Here is a 24,530-nt window from a genome sequence, read left to right as displayed (position 1 = left end):
CCTGTCCTTAATACAAAAAACAACACACACACACACACACACACACACACACACACACACACACACACACACACGCACACACACACACACACACACACACACATCAAACATAAAACCTTCTGACCCTGAAGTATGGTACATAATAATTGTATTCTACCTAATAACCCAGGCGTGCAATGACTCGCCAGGACTGAAGGTGCCTTCCCTTGCTATAAATACAATGCTCTGCAAACAGCTTGTAAACATTTTCCAAAGTGGCTCACTTAGTCAGCTGATGCAAAACTTATACAGCACATTGTATTTAAGGCTACTAATACTTTTAAATAATAAGGCAACCAACCTTTTCATAGCATTTTAATACATAAAAGTCCTGTTCACAATGGCTTTGATCAAGTTTGAACACGTTTTCTAATGTGTTGGTCAGCTATGTCGCCAGAGGAATCCGTTTTAATCTGATTAGAATCTATTTTATGGTGTGCCATGTGTAAAAACCAACCAAACAAACAAACAAAAAAAAAGTTAATATTTTAACATTTAACTTTTTTTCCAGGTTTAGCTTAAATCATGTATTTTTTCCCAGATTTATAAATGTGAAAATAAATATTGTTTTAAATGTGTGCATTCAGATATAATTTATAAATCTAGTTACAAGATTTAACATTTAGCTAAATAGTTAACTGTCCAGCTAAATCTGGAGTTTGTATGCAAATGAACTCTGTCTGCTTTGTGCTTTTACGCGATTTGATTGGCTCTTGTAATGCTGAAATGTCCACATTCCCCGATTAGCATTACAAGAGCCAATTAAATCGTGTGAAAGCACAAAGCGGGTGGAGCTCATTTGCATACAAACTCCAGATTTAGCTGGTCAGTTAAATATGTAGCTAAATGTTAAATCTTGTAACTAGGTTTATAAATTATATTTGATGAAAATATATATTTTCACAACATTTATAAATCTGGGGAAAAAATACAAAATTTAAGCTAAATCTGGAAAAAAAAGACATGTTCAAATATTAACGCTTTTTTTTTTTTACACATGGCACCCCATACTATTTTTCCTAAAGGTGTTTTTTTCTTTTTTTTTTTTTTAAGGAAAAGCATTCATCAACTGATTTTTCACTAAGTAGCTGCACACTCCACTTTTGTTGAAGTTGTATCCATTACTATACCTGACCACCTAAGGTAATTTAATTTTTTTTTTTTTTTATGTAAAAATGTGGCAGTGGGATAAACTAGGTTATTAATAGAGTTAATCCTTCTGCCACAATATAAAAACCTGCAGCTTTGGCTGAGCATGGTTTGTGTGTTCAGAGGCGGAACGAGATATGAGTGAAAGACAATCTAAAAACAAATCATTACTATTCGTGCTGGGTTTATACCAGCGCCATACTTGTGTGTTCTGTGTCTGTCAGTTTTGGCCCAGTACTGACTGTCTGTGCCGATTCTCTTCCTGGCCTGACATCACCACACGAGCCGTCATGTGACACCCATACAGGAAACTGCTTTGATTTTCAAAGATTAGCTCTGTACATATACTGCAAGTAACCTTCAGAAAGTGAGTAATGTCAGCGTGCCGCTTTAACAATAGGAGAAAAAACATCCAAGGCAGACGCTTCCAAAGCTATACACTGTAAGAATAGTAGAGTAATAAATCACAGGTTGTAGAATAAAGGGGTCTGTATTGTGGCACCCTTCTAGCTACTTGATAAATAATGTGATCATTGGGATGATCTTTAATGTGTATACTGTAGAAATGTGTTACATTAAATGACGGGGATTAAAAACAGGTTAGGCGATCTAAAAAAAACAACAAGGTGCAGCAATCTCACAAGCTACGGGTAGAGACTTTAACCTTCTGGCTCTAAATGCTTTTAAAAGTCATATATGTATGTATGTACAGTGCATGGTCTACACTATACATCCTAACTGACTTGTACAATGTGTTTTATTGACTGGTTTCACACTGTAAAACAAATGCAATGGAAAATGGCCTGGGAGGCAGAATGGTCTCACTAGGCACTCCCTGGAGGATTTTTCCACACATTTCTCATTTCAGGCCATCCCTTATAAAAGTTTACCACAGTATTTCTGCACAGTAATGCAGTTTTCCCATTCTTTTCCCATGGTTATACTTTGAATTTATCATAGTTGAACCTAATTTGTCATGTTTATTAATATGCTTTACAATGCTTACCTAAGCTTTACCATGCTTTCACTGTGCTTTATTATGCTTGGGTATGCTTTTACTATGGGAAACGTATAAGGGATAACCTAGTTTCTATAATGATTTCTAGTATTAAAAACTGTGCATTCAATTAAAATTCAGTTTTAACATTAACAACCAGCTCTGCTAAAAGATAACTACAAGATATCAAAGTGACAGCACAGTAACTTGGTTTCGATGTGTATTTATAAAAAAAATTTAAAGAGCAAGAAGCAGGGCAATTACACACCAAGTCAATTGTGTTTCAATAATCCACCTTTTTTTTGTATTTTCTATGCATTTTTCATTATATTTATATAGTGGAAAGCTAACAACCTAAGAGAGTTTCAGTTTGGGCACATATCGGTTACAAAACCAATTAGCTTGATAGGAAATTGCTGTGATGTTACTATGATGTTACGCTGCTCTCTGTAAGACAGTCGCTTAAGTTTACTATATTGAAGTATTATATGGTGCAAATGTAAATTGATACACTATTACTTACTCTATACCAAAATTCTAATTATGTGTGTTTGTGCATCTTTCTGTCAAATACCTTTCACACAAAAGTACATGTGTACAGGCTTGCATGTATGCATTGTATATGGGATATTTCTCACTTTATTAAACTGTACAAAGCTTTGGTGGTGACTGTCACAACAGATGCTCCATTACATCATGACTGTTGTTATGGGCTATGATTGGTGTGTGTATATATATATATAGTATTACATTTAAAAACACAACTTCTGAACGTGTCAAGGATGATCAAGCAACAACATAGGGCGAACGCCACAATATTATGGAGCGTCTCTCGCTTATAGCTAACTTAAAAATCAAAATACACTTTTAATCCAATAACCATGAACTTTTCAATAACACTACAGCCAAAAAAGTCACTGTACTGCATGCACTAGTGAGTAGGAAAGATGGAGCAACAAATGTGTTTAATAAAACCTGGCTTTAATAATAAATGGAAGCTAAACAGGCACTAAGTGCTAGGCGGTGAGAATCCCTGCTTTTTTAGTTGTCTACAGAACTGTACTGCATAGTTCTGTGTTTTGGTTGCTTTTTTCTTCTTTCTTCTGCTGTTAGTTCCTGACACACAATCTGCACAGTTTCACTACCCTTCGAAAGCCTGTAGTTCCTGCTTGTACCACTCGGGGACCTCAGGCCCACTCTTTCCTAAAGGGCTATGGTCGTATCCATAGGCAACCATCAACTCCTCATCACTCTCCACAGCCCGGACAGTGCGGATACATTTGATAGGCCCAAAGCGGGGATGAACAAACCTGTAGGGGAAGATAAGGAAATATTCAACATGGACTATTTTCATAGTTGAAGTCTATATTGGCAAATAAAATAAAGTTTGACATTCATGAACGGTTCTTTGCTCTTGTAAAAATAAGTGTATTTTTTCTGAAACATATAAATTCCAGGTTCAATATTATGTTTAGTTCAACTTTTTATTTTGAATATATTTTCAGCACTACAGACTAGACCTGAATATTGGTGCCTCAATTATTTATATGATGGGCAGAGTGTCCCTTTCGGGGGAAAAATAATGCAACTGGATAGGGGCTCTCTCTCCAGCAAAGAAAGCATGGGTTAGACAAGGTCATCTCAATATTGTTTTTAAATTCAGAGACTTGCAAATGAAGTACACAATGATGAACACTAGAATGGCTCTGAAGCTGCTGAAGCATGTTCTGTTGAATCCTAATGTATGTATTGGTTTTAAAGCATGCAACATACAGTTTAATATTTTTGCATTTTACCAAGCATTTACCTCACTTTGATGCCAGCTAAGTCTTGGAAGTGGTCCAGTACAAAGTAAATAAATAAATGGCTTTGTGGAAGGGGTGTGGGTAATTCACTGACCAGGAGACAGACAGGTGTATTTGGAAACACCACACAGGCGCCCAGTTTTATTTTGGACCGGTTCTTATTTTTCTCCGGCAGAGGGCACTGTTGACCGTGGGCTGCCTATCAACGATGATAGACAGCACCACGGAAATACCACAGCTGGTACACGAACAGCAAATGCACTCGCAGGTGCTCAAAGAAATAATAATGAAAACAGAAGGCGAAAAGAACAAGGGAAAATAAAACAGTAATAAAACTACAAATAAAAGGTGCTGCACTCGGCAGCGTTATCCCGGTCGCCGCTACCCGCACGACCCGGATCACCGTCCTACTCTGTCGGCTATCTAGCCTGCTCTTTTATAATACGCCGGGGTCTGCCCAAGGGTTCCCCGCTCTCTCTCTTTCTCGCTGTGAGTTTATTTTCTCCCGGCTGATTCCCGGTCCTGAATCAAAGTTTCCGCACTCTTGGTGCGTCTAAGTGGGCAGACCTGAGGAAACAACAGAGCGTTCAACAATCACCCAAGACCCGCCTCCCAGCCATTCAGAGAGGGGGAAAGTCCACACACACCCTTTCCCACCTCCCCGTGTCATTGCCAAGACTCACAGACGGCTGTTGGGCGACTGCCGCCCTCTTCCTGCAGCCCGTGAACACGCCAGCAGAGTCAGCACAGATCTCTCCCTGTTACAGGCTTATAATAGTAACAGAACACCCTCTGAAGCAGGCACTGCCTACTTTACCTAACCTTGGAACTTGGGCATCAGATGATATTGTTGCAGTCACAGCATTCCAAATTACAATGTTTGAGTGAGGGCCCCGCTCTTAATTGTGCACACATTCAACTGGAGGTACTTACGAGTCATAGATGCAGTTGGGAGTAAAGGAGTGGTTGGCTTTGTGCCCCAGTGATGCACAGTACTTCTTTACATTATTGTAGGGTTCAGGGACATCTAGCACAACTTCTTCATCCAAAGAGAGTGTGTTTCTGTTGAGGGACCAGTCCCTGCTGTCCACCTAGTGAACCGAACAGAAAAAGTTAACTTTGAAAAGATTTCCCCTTTTGTTTAATTTGTATATTAATGCTTTCCTTCTTTTTCGTGCCTTTCTCAGAAAATTCATTTAGTTATTTATTGAACACACTTATTAAGGAAGTGCTAACACATGCCATAATATTATTCCTGGTCTCTGTTTTATAGTGCTTAGAATCTTTTGGTTTTTTTTTTTTTTTTTTTTAAATATATTTATTTACAATATGAAAAAAAAAAATCACATAAAATACTATATAGCTTGCTGTATCCTGGTACTTTTGCTGACTGCAGACACACTTATTTGATGGGATTGAACTACTGTGATTAGGTACCAGATAAAAGCTGCAGTTTTTTTTTTTAATTATTCCAATTTCCCAGATAAGCCTTAACAGCTTCGAAGCTATGCCACATTCACAACTTTTCCTCAAGCAGAGAATAAGATGCAAGTCGTTATTAAAGAAGCCTTGATATCTAGATTGCTATTGACATGGTTGTTGCAGTGGTGTAGTCCTAAATCTGAAGGTAGCAGAACACCAAACTAAACAAATTCACATTTTATTTGTATACTGAATTTCTAGTAATACATGTAATAGGTAATGCATTTGTCTAATTTCAACACACAGTCATAGACGATGCGCTGTTGCTGTCGTCTTCCCCAGCATTTTTAGGCTTCTTAAAGAAGCACTTTCCTAAGAATTTCCTAATGCTCGTTTCATTGCATCAAGAGGACTGACTGAATCAGACAGCTGTGCGGGTGATGTGAGTCATGTGACTTTGCTGGACTATTATACAAGTTCTGGCTCAACTACATCACTGCTGCCTACAGAAAACAGTTCTGGCTCGACAGCACCACTGGGCGGCGTGAGATGACAGTCGTCATGAGATGACAGTCGCTAGTGTGCCTCCAGTGTGAGGTTTCTCTCACCGCTTGATGTGTAATACGAACACCATTGTAGAAGGCCATCACTGTGTTCGACTCAGCTTCTGTTTTAGCAAACAATCCTTCCCCAGCCCCAGCAATTAAAGAATCGGCGACATAGACTCTACAAATAGGAGAGTTATGACTTACATTTTATACACTTGAGAAGATATCATCCAAACATAACCTTGTGATAACAAAAATGCAAAATTCTTGTGATAACATTCAAAACATGCATCAGGCCTTACTGGAATGCACATATCCACTGTCATGGAAAATATGACTGAATTGCACCAAAGAACAACAACACAGGTTATAATGCAGCTCTGAATATCCCCCCCCAAAAAACAATGTGGGAATTTAAAGGTCACTACATACCAACCTACTTCTCTCTGGCCCCTTTGTAAATGTTGTGTTTCTATTTTATATTTTCTCATTTCCAGCTCTTTGTAACCATAGAAGAGAGACAAAGCACTACCTCTCTGACTCATAGGGGTCAGGCAGGAGGCCGTTTGTAGAAATACAGGCTGAAGTGGACTTGTCATAAGTGTAAACCGGGCCTGCAAGACAGGAATTCAGCATTCAGCTTCTTGCACACCAAAAATCTGAAACCACTGATAGATAAATGGACCCTGAATCCATCAGATTTAACACCTAGTACATCATTCCATCTGGAGTATTGTTTAGACGAAACAGTGGGTCATGAAAACACAGGGGCTGTGGTACCTGCCTAATAAAGTGAATACCACAAGCACATCTGTAGCACATAACAGGGTGTCTGTGAGGGGTATATATATATATATATATATATATATATATATATATATATATATATATATATATATATATATACACACTGAGTGTACAAAACATTAGGAACACCTGCTCTTTCCATGAAATACTGACGAGGTGAATCCAGGTGAAAGCTATGATCCCTTATTGATGTAACCTGTTAAATCCACTTCAGTTAGTTTAGATGAAGGGGAGACAGGATAAAGAAGGATTTTTAAGTCTTGACACAATTAAGACATGGATTGTGTATGTGTGCCATTCAGAGGGTAAATGGGCAAAACAAAAGATTTAAGTGCCTTTGAACGGGGTATGGTAGTAGGTACCAGGCGTGCCGGTTTGAGTGTGTCAAGAACTGCAACGCTGTTGGGTTTTTCACGCTCAGCAGTTTCCTGTGTGTATCAAGGATGGTCCACCACCCAAAGGAGATCCAGCCAGTGGTCGAAAACGGCTCATTGATGAAAGAGGCCAAAGGAGGCTGACACGAATTGTGCAGAGCAACAGACGGGATACAGTTAATCAACTGACAGTCCAGTACAACATTGGTGCCGAAAGAGCCATAAAAGAACGCACAACTCTTCATACCTTGACTCGAATGTGGTATGGCAGTCGACGGCCTAACAGAGTTCCACTTCTTTCAGCAAAACACAAGAAACTGCGGTTGCTGTGGGCTAAGGAATGAAAACACTGGACACTGGAGGATTGGAAAAACATTGCCTGGTCTGATGAATCCCGGTTCCTGCTGTTTCACGCTAATGGGAGGACTAGGGTATGGAGAAAACCACATGAGTACATGCATCCATCATGCCGTGTGTCAACATTGCAGGCTGGTGGTGGTGGTGTGATGGTGTGGGGTGTGTTTCCATGGCACACATTGGACTCATTGATAAAAGTGGAGCAATGTTTGAATGCCACAGGACATCTGAACATCACTGCCAATCAGGTACATCCCTTCATTGCAGCAGTGCATCAATCTGCTAATGTTTTTTTTCAGCAGGATAATGCCCCATGCCACAAGGTTAGGATTGTCCAGGAATGGTTCCAAGAACATTACAGTGAATTCAGCTTACTGCAGTGGCCTGCCCAGTCACCAGATCTCAATCCAACTGAGCATCTGTGGAATGAGATGGAACAAGCTATTCGGAGTAGAGATCCACTACCAGCCAACTTGACACAACTGTGGGAAGCATTGGAGTCAACATGGGCCAGCATCCCTGTGGAACACTTTCAACACCTTGTAGAGTCCATGCCCCGACAAATTGAGGCTGTTCTGAGGTCAACTCAATATTAGAAAGATGTTCCTAATGTTTTGTACGCTCTGTGTGTGTGTGTGTGTGTGTGTGTGTGTGTGTGTGTGTGTGTGTGTGTGTATATATATATATATATAGCGCTGCATGTCCTTTTTTAGGGGGCTGTGGCTATGTCGAAACGGTTGGGAAATACACTCTTAGTTTTACCCTCTATGAAATTAATTTTTAACAAAATGCATTTGTACTTGTACTGTATGTAACATAACTTTATAATTTATCATGACACAATATAATAAAGGGTAAGTGAATAACCATTTTTACATGTCAAAATCGTTCAATATCCCTTACGTACACTGTTCTTACAAACTAGAGTGAAAAACGGTTAAGAAGCAGCAGTGAGTAATGACTTTATTAACACTAATTTGCAGTGTAACAAAGAGCATGATACCTATAGACTGTTTTGCTAAGTTTATGGAAGTTTGTTTCAGTTCTTGGACTTACTGTCAGGTTGTATCTCAAACTGTGGTCGTCCATTGTCCACAGAAGTGAGGATGGCCAACCTAGCCTCTATGAGATCCCCATCAATGAACTTCCCATGGAGTGCTATCCTGCCATCAGGGTACAGGTAGGCCACCTTGCTGCCAGTCATCTCCCCCTCTTCATTCACCTCTCCAACCAGGCTTCCACCGTCCTGCAGAATCACAAGCACACACCACCACACAGAGCCCAGGGTCTTACTTCTTTCATGTAACTGTTTTTGGGATTACCCTTTTGTACACTTTTTTTTCCATTTTAAAGATTGCCGCAAATTTTTCGGCAAGGGCCCAAAAAGCCCCCAGAAAAATGCTGTTATAAAATGCTTCTTGTTCTTCTTGTGCTTTAAAGTGTCCTTCCAGCAATTTGTAAAACTAATAAAAAAATAACTGGTTTACATATCCCAAAACAAACTACAATGTTCGGTTTTACTCAAAAGTTGCTGGAAAGCAGTCTAAGTTTTAAATCGACGTTTTGGTAAACAGGAAGTCTGCTTCAGTGGTTGCTATGGAACACCTCCCGTTGCAACATGATGTGCGCAGGGGAAGGGAAATGGAACAGAAACAGCATGGCTATGCAGGGAGCCAGCAAGTGTTTGCAAACAAACATTGTTAATTAAACTATACTTATTAAACAGTGATATGTTTTTGAAGTTTATTGAACACTCATTCATCCTAGCAAGTACTAGTATAGCCTGCAACTCAGGAAGTGCCGATTGTGAATTATGATGGCATCTTGTTTTTCTGAAAGAACCTTTACACAATGTTACTGTATTACTACCATGTCAAATTGTACTCTGACCCACGCTTTTGTAAGGCAATCTCTATTTCAGTGTTTGGACTGCTATATCTAGCCTCTTTCTACACCATGCCCTGGAGGAAAAGATTCTGATTCAGTAGTGTCCTCTACACTATCCTTTGCTGCACTCTTGCAAAAAAATAAAATAATTTATAATACGACTAACAATCGCAGGCATTTGTTGAACTTTTTTCACATTTTGGTGTGTCAGTGTGTAACAGGGGAGACCTGTGCTGACTCTCTGGGCGCATTTGTAGTGCTGCGGGAAGAGGGCAGCAGCCCTGCAATATCTGCCTGTCAGTCACGGCATTGACACGGAGAGGTGGGAAAGAGGGTGTGTGGGTTTTCTCCCTCTCTGAGTGGCTGAGGGGCGGGCTTTGGGGGGTTGCTGCACTGATAAAATGACGCTCTGGTGTTCCCTCAGGTCTGTACCCTTCGGAGACGAAACGACAAAAGCAAAACATTTGCTACAAAAGATTTTTCCTGTAATTATTTGTTTTCGAGAAATTTATTGAAATTATACAATTCCATTGGGGTATGTAAACTTTTGACTACAACTGGATGTGTGTGTGTGTGTGTGTGTGTGTGTGTGTGTGTGTGTGTGTGTGTGTATATATATATATATATATATAATTATATATATATATATATATATATATATATATATATATATACAGTGGCTTGCGAAAGTATTGACCCCCCTTGGCATTTTTCCTATTTTGTTGCCTTACAACCTGGAATTAAAATGGATTTTTTGGGGGTTTGTATCATTTGATTTACACAACATGCCTACCACTTTGAAGATGCAAAATATTTTTTATTGTGAAACAAACAAGAAATAAGACAAAAAAACAGAAAACTTGAGCGTGCATAAGTATTCACCCCCCCAAAGTCAATACTTTGTAGAGCCACCTTTTGCAGCAATTACAGCTGCAAGTCTCTTGGGGTATGTATCTATAAGCTTGGCACATCTAGCCACTGGGATTTTTGCCCATTCTTCAAGGCAAAACTGCTCCAGCTCCTTCAAGTTGGATGGGTTCCGCTGGTGTACAGCAATCTTTAAGTCATACCACAGATTCTCAATTGGATTGAGGTCTGGGCTTTGACTAGGCCATTCCAAGACATTTAAATGTTTCCCCTTAAACCACTTGAGTGTTGCTTTAGCAGTATGCTTAGGGTCATTGTCCTGCTGGAAGGTGAACCTCCGTCCCAGTCTCAAATCTCTGGAAGACTGAAACAGGTTTCCCTCAAGAATTTCCCTGTATTTAGCGCCATCCATCATTCCTTCAATTCTGACCAGTTTCCCAGTCCCTGCTGATGAAAAACATCCCCACAGCATGATGCTGCCACCACCATGCTTCACTGTGGGGATGGTGTTCTCGGGGTGATGAGAGGTGTTGGGTTTGCGCCAGACATAGCGTTTTCCTTGATGGCCAAAAAGCTCAATTTTAGTCTCATCTGACCAGAGTACCTTCTTCCATATGTTTGGGGAGTCTCCCACATGCCTTTTGGCAAACACCAAACGTGTTTGCTTATTTTTTTCTTTAAGCAATGGCTTTTTTCTGGCCACTCTTCCGTAAAGCCCAGCTCTGTGGAGTGTACAGCTTAAAGTGGTCCTATGGACAGATACTCCAATCTCCGCTGTGGAGCTTTGCAGCTCCTTCAGGGTTATCTTTGGTCTCTTTGTTGCCTCTCTGATTAATGCCCTCCTTGCCTGGTCCGTGAGTTTTGGTGGGCGGCCCTCTCTTGCCAGGTTTGTTGTGGTGCCATATTCTTTCCATTTTTTAATAATGGCTTTAATGGTGCTCCGTGGGATGTTCAAAGTTTTGGATATTTTTTTATAACCCAACCCTGATCTGTACTTCTCCACAACTTTGTCCCTGACCTGTTTGGAGAGCTCCTTGGTCTTCATGGTGCCGCTTGCTTGGTGGTGCCCCTTGCTTAGTGGTGTTGCAGACTCTGGGGCCTTTCAGAACAGGTGTATATATACTGAGATCATGTGACAGATCATGTGACACTTAGATTGCACACAGGTGGACTTTATTTAACTAATTATGTGACTTCTGAAGGTAATTGGTTGCACCAGATCTTATTTAGAGGCTTAATAGCAAAGGGGGTGAATACATATGCACGCACCACTTTTCCGTTATTTATTTTTTAGAATTTTTTTAAACAAGTTATTTTTTTCATTTCACTTCACCAATTTGGACTATTTTGTGTATGTCCATTACATGAAATCCAAATAAAAATCAATTTTAATTCCAGGTTGTAAGGCAACAAAATAGGAAAAATGCCAAGGGGGGTCAATACTTTCGCAAGCCACTGTATATATATTTAACAATATATATATATATTTATATATATATATTGTTTTAAATGTGAAGAACAACTATATTACTTTTTTGATGTGCAGTGAAACTACGTTTTCGCATCAAAGTTTAATATCCATCCAAAGCAGTGGCCATTCTTGCTAGATATCTTACTGCAGTAAACCCACTGACAACAGTGTACTGTGGTCATCTGTAGTTTCAGACCCACTGCTTGAGTCAAGCTTGGCCAACTTTCAATAGGTACTTCTAGGTCTGTACTGGATCTTATTTTACACCCCAGGGAATTATACACAGAAAAAAAATCTAAATTATGCAAAACTATGCTGTATCTCTGTAAAGTTGTATTGGGTTCTTCTCTCATACTGGATATCAAAATGCTAGCATAAGTAAAAAAAAATTAAAAAAAAGAAAAAAAAAAGAAGTTGAAAACAATGGATTTTTAATTATTATTTTTTTAACATAAAGTATTTCTACATTTCAAGACTGAAATAAAGGAACACCAGCTCTTTCAGATTGTCTTCTGAAATAGAATGCCTCCGATCGGACAGGACAAGATTATACAGTGAGTTGTTTATGTTCTTATTATTCTTCCAAATCCACATGTTCTACTTATTTCCTAGCTCCTCTCACTTTTATGTTGAAAACTGATGTAACCTGTAATCATTCTGGCACAAATGATAGAAGCACTAGCTTTCAATTCCTCAATTGTCTTCAGGTGTCATTGTTTACATGTGCAAATCAAAAGAGTCCAAATGCTACAAAACTCGAAAGCCCATTTTAAGAGGAATAAAATCATTTGAAGAGTATAAAAAAACTACTACTCAAAACAAGACTACAAAGATAGGCTGCGGTAGCTAAATCTATTCCACCTAGAACAAAGAAGGGTTAGGGTTTGAGTCAGAAAAGTAAACCCTAGTCACTATTTGCAGGGCAGCACAGGCTAGGAGACACTTGTATACACAGAGCAGTGAGGGAATGGAATGGGTTATGGGTTCACAGGGACACTCGATAAAGTTTTGAAAGCACAGATAGGACCAATGGCCTACTCCTGTTCATGACTTGTTATTATGTTCTTTAGTTTTATTCCTGTTGAAAGTGTTGCTTTGCCCTGGAGGAAAAAGTTTTGACAAACAAAAGCCAGTTGAGTGTTATTGTAACTGCCTTACAGGGTAGTAGAGCCAGCACACTCCATGACGGTTGTTGTCCTTGTATTGGCCCTTGAAGATGAGGCGTCCCTCTGCATCATATTCTTGTGCGGGTCCGTTCAGCTCCCCCTCCAAGTAAGTGCCATGAAGGACGCCGCCGTCCTCGTAGGTGTAAACTCCCTGGGCTTGCAGGGCATCGTCCACATAGTAACCTTCCAGAGTGCTGCAGAGACAGGGGGCAGCACCACATTCACATCCTCTATTATGGGACACAATATTTCTTATTTGTTGCATAATGGATGGTCTGCCCGTTACAAGATATTACAGTTTTAAATGATGGGTGTCAATAAGGGCTTTACTTATGCCGCACAAAGGGTCTGGAATATGGCTTTCTAGAAAAAAAAAATATATTGATGACAATTGACAGATGGCAAAGCGATCATTCTATGGTGGCAACCTGGATTTAACATGTGAAAATTGGCATAACTTGAGATCTGAGCACACAACTCATTATAATAATCCTTAAAAAATAACATATTGTCTCAAATTTAGCAGATTCATTTCCTAATTCATGTTTAACCGACAATATATTTGCTAACCATCTGAGAGAAACTGAACGTTGTGTGCAGAGGGAGGGACGCCTTGTTCCTAATTGCTGAAAGATCAGTAAGTTTCAGGGTCCTCTTTTGTCATTATCTGGAACAGCTGATAGACCTGCTGTAAACATCTGTTATTGTCTGAGCATATAAAACAGGCCCATCTGTTGCAGCTGTGAAGCTTCTACTTATTGAACACACAAAAAGCATCCGGCTGTGTGGCACATCTAATGCAAAAGCCTTTATCAGCTGGGAGTCACTTGTTCACAATGCGTCCTGACACCACTTACCACCCAACAAAAGAGTAGACATTCTTGCGACCGTTCTCCTTCTTTTGAACAAATTAACATGTGCTGAACAATGCTGCCACCCACGCTACAATGGGCAGTCACAAATAAACAAAGAAACAGCAGGTAACAGATAAAGTAAGAAAAATGCAACTGATCACTGATATCAGATACACCTTTAAAAGTCTGTCACAGCTTGTGGTATCAAACCTCCTCATTTGTATTAATCTGATGAAACCCAATATTTTTTACTTCCCACAGTCGTATTTTTAGGTACTTTATTTTTAGAATTGAATATACAGGAAAGCAACAGCAAAAGGTAAACCAAAATGTTACCAAAGCTCCACCTAATATGGTGTGCTATGTATCTACAGTGCGTTGCTAAGTTACTGACCACAGAACACTACACTGTGCTTCTAAATTACTTTTTTTAGAAACTGTATTATTTAAAAAATATTTACTACACAAATCCTTTCATATTTTGTTATTTTCTCAATAATAAAGCTTGTTTAATTAAATTTTGTATTGTAAAGAAATTAACACGCTCCAAAATGGTTTGGATAGCTGGGTCTGTTTCTATAAATAAGAGTAGAGCAGCTTGATACTCTCACTAGGGATTCCTCACACAAATCCAGGCTGCAAGTTCATCCACGGGCTGTGAAAAGACATCACTACCGGTCACCTCAGAACAAGCACTGCAGTACCATCACTTACCTCCCGTCGAAAAAGTAGAACTTCCCTCGGCCGTTCTTCTCCCCATGAACAAAGTGTCCTTCAAAGCGGTCGCCCGAGGAGTAAGTGATGGTACAAAACCCATGAGGCTGGTCATCTTCATCCAGGGGACCTGAAGTAGGAATATCACTAGACAATCACAAAAGAAGACTAGGTGCTGAAAAAGGCTCTACCATTAAAGTGATACTGGTAGGGTTGCCACCTCTAACTCCAAAAATCTGACAATCCATGCAAAACAGGGACATTGGCAACTCTAGATGCAGGTAAAGCTTGTGTTAAGACCACCTGTTGGAGGAGATCACAGGCCATATTACACCAGTCTTTATTAACTGCAGGGAAATCCATGTTAAAGAGGAGGCAGCTTCAAATGTCCCTTTCTTAATGTTTACTGTCCCATTTCATATATTTGTATGGTGTTTGCCGTTATTCTGATTAGTTCTTATTCCAATCATTTCAAAGTGTCTTTTTGAAGTAATTTTACCTGAGATTAGGACCAGCTGTTTGGTTCTAGTTGCCTGCCATAGACATACAGAGCATTGCTACGTAAGACTCTTTGTCTGGTCTGTGTAACATGTCTAGAAGCAATTCAGCATTCATTCAACAGTTCACTCATGATACATTTTGCTTCTAAAGTGTGACTTGATGGGTAGTTGTGTATGCATGTAACATTCTAGACCAGGGGTAGGACATTGCTGTTCTATTAAAGGTTTACAAATGTCTAATTATTAAGCAATAGTGCCAGTCGATGAAGGCTCTAACATGTGGCAGCTGACCGTGATTGGAGTTATGCGTTAAGTTCGAAGGCAAGGGCGCAAACGAAAGTCAAGATTTAATTATTTTCTCATTATTTTCTTTTTTTTTTTTAAATTTTGAATCTCCAGTTATTTCCCAATTACTATTATTATTTTTCTCCTTCACCGCAGCGATTCCCCACACAACTCAGGGACTCGGGGCTCAGCAGGCGTCCTCCGATCCTGGCCTCTGCAGAACAAAGACCAGCCCAGCAAATCTCCACACCCAAGCTCACTTAGCTCCTGGCCTGTAGGGTCGCACAACAGAGGTGTGGAGAAACAGAAGCTGGATCCCAACTCCCCAACCCTGGGAGCACCAAAGCCAATGCAGCGCCTCCCCCCCCTCAACCCCCTGGAGTCCCCAGCAAAGACCGGCTGCCTCGCACAATCAGCGATCTGTGGTAGTATGACTCACCCTGTACGCCACCCGGCAGTGCTTTTACCAGGTGAGCCATTCAGGGATTATTTTCTTTTAAAAAAACACTTAAAACTTAGATTTACCTTAAACTTGTAATGATTCTTCTGGTACGGCAAATCAAAATGAAAAAGCCAGGCACTTGCGCAGGTTTATTTTAAGTTTTATTCACGTTGAGGAGGTGAAGGTTTAGCGGGCATCTGCTGTCTGATAGAAGCCCACTAGAGCTGGAAGCTGATTGGTTGATGGTACTGAATCCTTTACCAAATTAGTTTTAAAATGTAGGTATTAGTTACAGTACATTGATACACAAATGGGCAATGGAAAGGTAGGAATGTGTCTAACAATGATAACATTTTCCATGAGAAAATGAACTCCCCTGCGGTCCCCCGGGTGTTTAATCTCAGCAATTAATGCCAGGAAAAAATTGTTATATTTGGGCTTTTCATTCGTACCTCATAGAGAATGCCTTCACAAGCTCTGAGCCTTAATTTGCTAAATATGAGTACAACCAACTTTCTCTACTGAAGTTGGAAGGCCCTGTAATGCTAACACTGTTTGTGCTATTCAACAGCACTCACTAATACCATAAAGATTTCAAATAATATGCTATGGCTCCTACTGTGCTTCATGCTAGTCCCTTGTGGTAAATTATTTGTATTGGGCTGTTGGGAGGATAAAGACTGTAAAAGGATCAGTAAATACTTTACTATATCGCAATCCACTATGTGGTTTATCTACACAGCAGTAAGGAGAGCAAGTCCTGTAATCTGATATACTGGTACACCAGACAGCAGTGGAGTTTACAGCTACATTTTTATCAGTGACAGGCCTACACAGGCCTAAAGTGACACCCTGCAAGTTGGGACTGAACAATATACTTTAATACACACTCTATATACAATTGTATATTAACAAGGTCACATTTGCAAGTGTTTATAAATCCAGCACTGGGAAATTATGGTAAGTGAGTCTTTATTACTTGAGCAATATTTTGAATGCTGATACAACTGGGTTAAAATGAAGAGAAACATCAGTGGCAATGTAATGTTTTATACTGTACCATTGTCAAATAAAAGTTGTGCCGTAGGATCGATGATACTGTCATTTGTACACTGTTTGGGACTAAATGCTGCTGAGGGTGCAGTTTGACTATAACAACACCTTTTAAGTAATATTTCCTATATAACATTGTTACATATGTAGACATTTTGGACACCACCCGCTATATTACAGAAAACATGGTATTAGAGGTAACATGATTGTAAGCTTTGTGTTATTCAGGGGGCATGAACGAGGGCTCCTCCCCTTACTTCCCTCCTGCCAATAACATCTGCTAATCTCCTATTTAAACCCAAAGCCTTCAGTTTGCTCTGTCTTGCGTTTTTTTTGCCAAATTTATCAGTTATGTATGCAATTATAAAATGCATACAAATACACATAAATACACTTGACACCTACACAAAGTAGCATATATTTGCATGAACTTTGAGGTTGATGACTCAGTACAATATCTGTGACTCTGTTTAATCAACTGCAAATTGCTTCCATGTTTGTGTACAGTCTGAAGGATTCCTGATTAATTTAAAGATCTATCAAAGATCGAAGCAACAGCTGTGTTAGCAACACTGTACAAAATCAAGTAAGCGCGGTCGGTTTAAGCAGTCTGGTTTCCTGGATAATTGACCCACACCATGATAGTAAAAAGAATTGGAAACGACTGCAAACGCTGAGCTTTGTCTGCTTTAAGATAAACTTCGAGATACTCGACTATGTGCTCTAAGTGATTTTATCACTGTGATTAGATTATCTGAACAATGTGGCAAAACAATGCAAGTTATCTGAGAAAGGCAATCCAAGTATTTAAGGAAACTGATCAAACTAATGATGAACCACTTTAGCCTCTCCCAAAAAACAATGGCATATTCTAAAATCTTTTAAGGGAAAAGAACAAAACAGCATTATTGCCTTTGTATGGTGACATTCAATCAAATTTTCCATTGGCACTGTATATATCTTTAAATTAAGGGCTTTTAGAATGTTCACACAAGTTTTTGATAGTGCAGTGGTGTGTTTATAAGGTGTCTTATTGGAAGTCTATAAGCTGATTGAACAGTGCCAAAAAATGGATTTAAAACAGAATATAGTGCAGTTGTATTTTTTTATTTTTATTTATTGAACCAATAGAATGTTTCTTGATGTTAATTCAATAAAAATCCATTAAAAACTTCCATGATTATATAGGTCAGAGATTCATGACATTAGGGACAACAAAGAAAACTAAAGCAATACAAAAATCACAAGACATTTGTTAAACCGACATATTTCACAATTTAAAAAGCAAAGATAGTTCAGTTATTAACCACAGTAAAGTAACCACAATTCCTCAGTTCATATTTGTTTTGCTTCAGCTTTTGTCCTCTGGACAATCAACGCTGCCATAGCTTCTGAAATGTTTAATTTTATTGAGGCACAAATAAAGCTATACTTCAAGGGCCTCTAACTTCCAGGGTTAAAGACAGGTTGCCCTATGGCTCTGTAAGAAATTGGTTTAGCAATTTGACTGGCTTTGAACTTGGACACAAAAATTGAGTATAAGCTTATAGGGAAACTAATTAATTTGTAAACTTGGGCTTATTCTATTTTTTTTAAGTTAACTAGCTAAGCAGCCAGACCCATATACTGGCTACCAGTTAGAGATAGTGTATGTGCAACATCTCTTCTGAAGCAATGGACTTCACAGAAGAGTAACACCTCGACAAACTGTAGCACGCTCCATGAGAAGCCCATCATTGCCTAGAGTGGTGTTACCATTTTTGTACAGTTTTTCTAATTTCTTGCTAGTGGAGATATTTAACCCTTTCATGCTTGGCAATCTCATCCAGGGATGGACAGCAAACTCTCTTCCAGTCTTTATATGAGACCATATGGAAGATTACCTCATATGAGGATGCCATTTGTTCCCCATATAAAGCAATTGATTTTTTTTGTAAAGATTCTTAATGAAAAACATCTTTATTATGTGTCCAAAACAACTTGTATTATTTTCTTTTGAAAGCTATTTTCAATATTTGACATTTATATTATGCAGCATAATGTGTTCATCAGTAAAGACATGTAAAAAAAACCAAAACATTTTCTACAACCTCTGATAGGCAAAATTATAAAAAGGAATAATCACACAGTACTAGTTCACATTAAGACCATATTGCAAAGCAGAGTTTAATTTAATACAAATCAATGTTTTTTTTTTTTTTTTTTTTTAAATCAGTTTTTGTCAAGAAACAGGTAGCTTGCTACTTTCACGAGATCTGTGATATTTTGAAAATGGGTGTGCATGCATTCAAGTTACTTGCAAGCTTAAGACAAATTCAGTAAATTACAAATGATCTAGTGTTTAATTTAATCAAAATGTTTTAAATGTATTCGATTATGTTTTGCATACAAGGAACTGTCTTAGACTGTAGAGAAACAGACAACAGTCTAACATTGTTCATGAATATCAAACATTTCTTTGTATGCCACCAAAACAGAAAATTTCTGGTGTGCTGGTGACTAGCAAGAGTTGAGGAATTGTGTTTCTTCATGAATCAGGACAACCAGCGTTTTAACCAGCATTGCGTTCTCTTTAAACAACATAATGTTGATAACACTATACTACTGTGAACTGCTATTCATTGCTGACATTTAAGATGGGGTAAGAAAAGTAATTATTTAAGGAAGCCAAGTGGTATAAAATGTGTTAGTTGATAATAATAATAATAATAATAATAATAATAATAATAATAATAATAATAATAATAATAATAATAATAATAATAAATGTTTCATGATAATAAAATAACCTGATGACTAAATACTGTATGTTTAAGAACGGGGCTGGAAAACGGCAATTTGATGCTTTACAATATATTGAATATACTTTATAAAAACACTTAAAATACCCTCAATTGTGCCAAGTACAAACAATTAGTAGACGTGTTAATGTATCAATAACCCACTTTCTACACATTAAATTGTGTCAATTTAGGTGTATCGTTCTGCAACCTCCAAACACAGTAGCGTTTATCGGGTGCTGAGAAACAAAGTTAGAACTGCTTTGACTTTCTTACAGTGGGAAAAAAAAAATCATTCACTTGGTTTATACTGTAGTACAACAAACAATACATTAATATCACTACTACGACTACAGCTATGGCCAAAAGTGTGTGTGTGTGTGTGTGTGTGTGTGTGTGTGTGTGTCTATATATATATATATATATATATATATATATATATATATATATATATATATATATATATATATATATATATATATCATTTAGATATTTCATATGTCATCACGTTAATATGACTGGTTTAATATGGCGTTTGTCAATGCACTTCAGTTTACCTGAAGTCATAATAGTACTCTAGTATTGGAAGTATATCGAAAAGCGGTATGCAATTCAACATGTTAACGTAACACTATTGAGCAGGTTTAACACGACTTCATGAAGCAAAATTCGTTAATTCCAGGGTGATGCAAATCTTTTGTACATAGATGTACTACTACTACTCAGAAAAAAACTAACAAAAAAAAAAAAAAAAAAAACGATTAATTTAGTCAAATTAACAAATTGTTTGAAATAAATGTTATAAATGTTCGAATTTACTTTGCAAGCTGTCTGTAGATATAAGAAAATAAAGTTACACATCTGTATGCTAATAGCGCATTTTGCACAAACATGACAAAACGAAGATAATTAAATGTTTGCAATACACTACAGCTTACTAATAATTTAAAACAGATACGCTGAAAGCATGGCAACTAGCTATGAGGACACTGAGGTCGTGTCTTTGGTTGTTTTTTGTAAATCATCAATGCTGATGCTTATTTTTATATTCTGGTACAGTACAAAGACTCCTTTATTTTCTCTGTTGGTTTGTCGTGTAACACAAATTTGGAGGGTGAATAGTAAATACCAGGCAGTCATATAAATACTGCAGCTAGAGCTTGAAACCTAAGTTTGACCTCGTTAGAATGTCAGCTCTAGTTACAGCGCTTGCTGCAAGTCACCAACTTTCTTCTACAGCCTGATGCAGACTGTCCCCGGTAACTTTCATAAAGAAACTCTCAGGCGTTCAGAGTTTTGACAAATATCAGGGCCCAGTAGGATTGGCCATTCAACCCATCACAAGTAAATATGAATAATTAATGTAGCAAACTTGAGAGAACATTTGCGTTTACCTCACCTTCTATTATTTCTTCCATATTTTCGTCATCGCTATCCATGGCTGCGAGGTTGCGTGTTGGAAACTATATAAGTTAACTAAGCTATCTTTAATATTGCATGTACTCAAACACTTTGCTGTAATCGCCCTATTTTGGGTTCTGAAACGCTAACATCACTCGGCTGAACTCCATGGTTGACAGTTACACAACGTAACAAGTGTACAGCCCACTCGACAGTACTTTTAAAGGAAAAGTGAACAGCTTCCCAATATTGAACTCCAAAAACAGCATAGCCTATCCCTCGACGGCAAGAAATTGAATATAAACACCTGGGCTGGCTATCACCTCGTACTATTTTGATGAATTATACAATAGCACACACACACACACTGCTATATTAGTGATATATATATATATCTATTATATATATATCTATATGCTATATATATATATATATATCATAATATTATATATATATATAATATTATAATATTATAATATTGTAGCAATTATTGTAGCATTTCGGGTTCCTGGGATAGTAATCAGTCAGAGGCTAAATTCAGTTTAAGGCTCAAGCCGTTCATTTTTATAATAATTCAATAATCACAAAATAAAATCATGAAGTGAGGGAAAATGAACAAATTATTATAGTAGTTTTTCCTTTACCCTACCCTTTCTCACTCTATCTCCCGCAACACAACCTTTTTTCACCCTCTTGTCTTCCACAATCCTCCGAGTCTTTTTCACGCACCCCCTTATATCCCCTCGCTCCCTCCACCCTTACTCAGACCCCCGTCCCCACATCTGCGCAAAACTTGTACCCCAATACCTCTACACACATATCCACACACAACATGCAACCCCTGCATGCATACTTTCCCTCTACACCAGGGATCTCCAACCCTGGTCCTGGAGAGCCTCTATCCAGCAGGTTTTATAGGGGTCTGTGATGGAGATATAATGAGTTCTGGTTGGAAATCTCCCTCCTGACTTGTGAGGGCACGAAATAGCAAAAGGGAAAGTCTTTGGACTGGCTGGCCTGACAGTTCATTTCCAGGGTCGGGAAGTCTGTCAGTCTAGATGAAGGCAAGACTCCGTTGCAGGAACGTATTGACCTGGTAGGTAAACGAGATAGCAACTGCAAGCAATAAAAGCAGTTGCAATTGTTTACCAAGGGGTCATGCATGATAGCATAAAGGGGCCGGAGAATCATTAATCTTTTCCTTTTCTTGATTTAATTGAGAGGAACTGGAAGGACTGGGAGAGTTCCCAAAAAATATTTGTGTTTGTTTGTTTGTTTTGTCTGTTAGTAACTGTCTGTGTTTGTGAATCACCAGACATCTAACATGGATCCGGAGCTGTCGCTAAGGGACATCACAAAACCGGATCAACACAGAACTAGTCACGACTAACATTGCTAGCACAAATTGTACTGCACCACAAGCACTGAGAGCACTCACTTTGGACTTTGTGAACGTGTGTGTCTAATTGTGTGTGTTAAACATACCATGCTTATTATTTATGGGACTGCAACTCCGTTTTTCATTGCGCAATACACATTGCTGTGTATTGCAAAAGCTTTATTATTTACTGGCTTGTCATGAGACCATTGGATTAAAAAAACAAATAAAACAATCCATTTCACTCGTACTTTGTTGTCTGTTTGTTCTTTCGATTACTGCATCAGCACCGCACCTGCTATACACGATCAGCAGCCACTTTGCCACAGGGTCTTTACATTATCAGTGGCTAAACATCTGGAATACTTGTTAATCTTGACTAATTAAGCCAATAATTGGTTCAATTAAGTAACTGAGAGATTGGTTGAAATGAAAACCAGCAGCCACAGTAACTCTCCAGGACCAGGGTTGGAGACCCCTGCTCTACATTATCCTGGTCCGGGCCGACGCCATGACTTTATGGTTGAGGGCTCAGAAGCGGTGCGGGACGGCTCCCTGCTGAATCACCGGGGTTTGGCAAGGACTTGCTTGATGACTGCCCAGGTTAAGCGCCAGGCTGTCCCCATGCAGCACCACTTTCCAGCCAGGGGATGGTAGTTGGAACCGTTATACAACTTCCCACACCCGATCCAACACCTGGCAGGTACCAACCCAGGGGCTTTCTAGTTTGGGGCAGCGGCCCTGTCTTCTTTTGGGTCCAAAGACCCAGACTCGTTCTCCAGAAGAGGGGTGATTTGGGTTTTGTGAATCCCCAGCTGCTGGACAACCCCAGCAAACACCAGGATCTTGAAGTTTCGGCCCTGGTTTGAGTGCAGTTCCTGGGGCATGCTAAAGTGGGTGAAGAAGCTTTCGAGGAGGGCATTGGTGATGGTGGTGGTTTGCAATGTCACATTCAGGGGTCCAGGTGAAAGCTTGATGCTTGTGGAGTAGTTGATGCAGCGGAGCAATGAAATGACGAAGCTGGGGACGAAGCGCCCAGTTATAAGAAGCCAGTCCCAGGAACCTTTGCAGTTGTCTTACGTTTGCCGGGGCTGGCCAGCGCTGCACAGTCTCCACCTTCTTCGTGTCTGTCCTGATCCAGTCCTTCCCCATGCAGTGGCCCAGGAAGGTGACCTTGCTTTGCATCAAGCGGCACTTGTCCAGATGGAGCTTGAGCCCAGCGTTTTGCAGGCATTGTAAGACAGCACACGGGTTGGTCAGAGCTTCTCCACAGGTAGCGACGTGGACCAGCAGATCATCTCGTTACACCGGATACTGTTGGGGGGGAATGCCAGTGAGTACCCGCACCATCAGGTGCTCAAACGTAGCGGGTGTGTTGCAGAGTCCAAAAGGGAGTACCTTCATCTGCCAGAGGCTGTGTCCAGTAGAAAAGGTTGTCTTGGGGCGGACGTCAGGATCCACTTCTCAGGTCCAAAGAGCTGAACCAGGTGGAGCCAGCAGCCAAGTCGAGGGACTGATCTATGCGTGGCAGCGGGTAAGAATCTTTTCTGGTGGCTTCATTGAGACGGCAGTAGTCAATGCAGAATTTCCATTCTCCATCTTTCTTGGGCACTAGGACAGCAGCTGGCGCCCAGGGGCTGCTTGATGGTTCTATGATGTTGGCGGTCTGCATCTCTTCCAGCATCTGGCTGGCTACTCCTTGTCGGGCCAGGAGCAAGTGCCGTGGGGGTTGGCGAATCAGGCAGATGCTCCCAGTGTTGATGGAGTGCTGCACCAAGTGGGTGCACCCTGTCTCACCTGGGCTGGGTGGCGAAGATGTCTGGAACTCAAATACCAGCTGTCACAGTCTGTCGCGTTGGTCAGGGTCCAGCCCTTTACAGCTCTGTCCCAGAACGTTCTTAAATTCGGGGGAGATGTTCAGGAGGACATAAAGATGTTTTGTACTCCTGTAAATGGATTGTTTGTGCATTGGGCTAGCAACGTATCCAGATTACTTATTCAATTTGAAGTTTTAACGAATCAGAGTAGTAATAGTACTTCTTCAGTTTATTAAATGCTTAAAAATTGATTGAGTAATTACAGACTACGTCGAATCCCAACTAATAGGCAATCTGGGAGGTCCAGTGCCTTAACCGGTATAATAGCATTAATTCTTCAATACGTTTATGGCTATAACATGTTTTTCCTTTAAGCTATGCATGCATAAAGCTAAAAACACACACTGCTAAGTCCTA

At 39.5% G+C, this 24,530-nt stretch overlaps 1 protein-coding gene across 1 annotated transcript; it reads right to left on the bottom strand.

The window, feature by feature from the left end:
- Positions 1–1,560: 1,560 nt before the first annotated feature.
- On the bottom strand, positions 1,561–21,114 carry setd7 (SET domain containing 7, histone lysine methyltransferase). Its single transcript, XM_041277104.1, has 8 exons — positions 20,917–21,114; positions 14,458–14,587; positions 12,882–13,083; positions 8,555–8,744; positions 6,493–6,574; positions 6,021–6,138; positions 4,924–5,081; positions 1,561–3,495 (listed from the first exon to the last, which is right to left on the bottom strand). The coding sequence occupies exons 1-8, from the start codon at positions 20,954–20,956 to the stop codon at positions 3,327–3,329; spliced, it is 1,089 nt and encodes a 362-aa protein (XP_041133038.1). The 5' UTR covers positions 20,957–21,114; the 3' UTR covers positions 1,561–3,326.
- Positions 21,115–24,530: the final 3,416 nt, after the last annotated feature.

The sequence above is a fragment of the Polyodon spathula genome, chromosome 2 (genome assembly GCF_017654505.1).
Source record: "Polyodon spathula isolate WHYD16114869_AA chromosome 2, ASM1765450v1, whole genome shotgun sequence".
NCBI lineage: Eukaryota > Metazoa > Chordata > Actinopteri > Acipenseriformes > Polyodontidae > Polyodon > Polyodon spathula.
The sequence above is the reverse complement of the archived record's forward strand: the minus strand, read 5'-3'. Positions and strand labels throughout refer to the sequence as shown.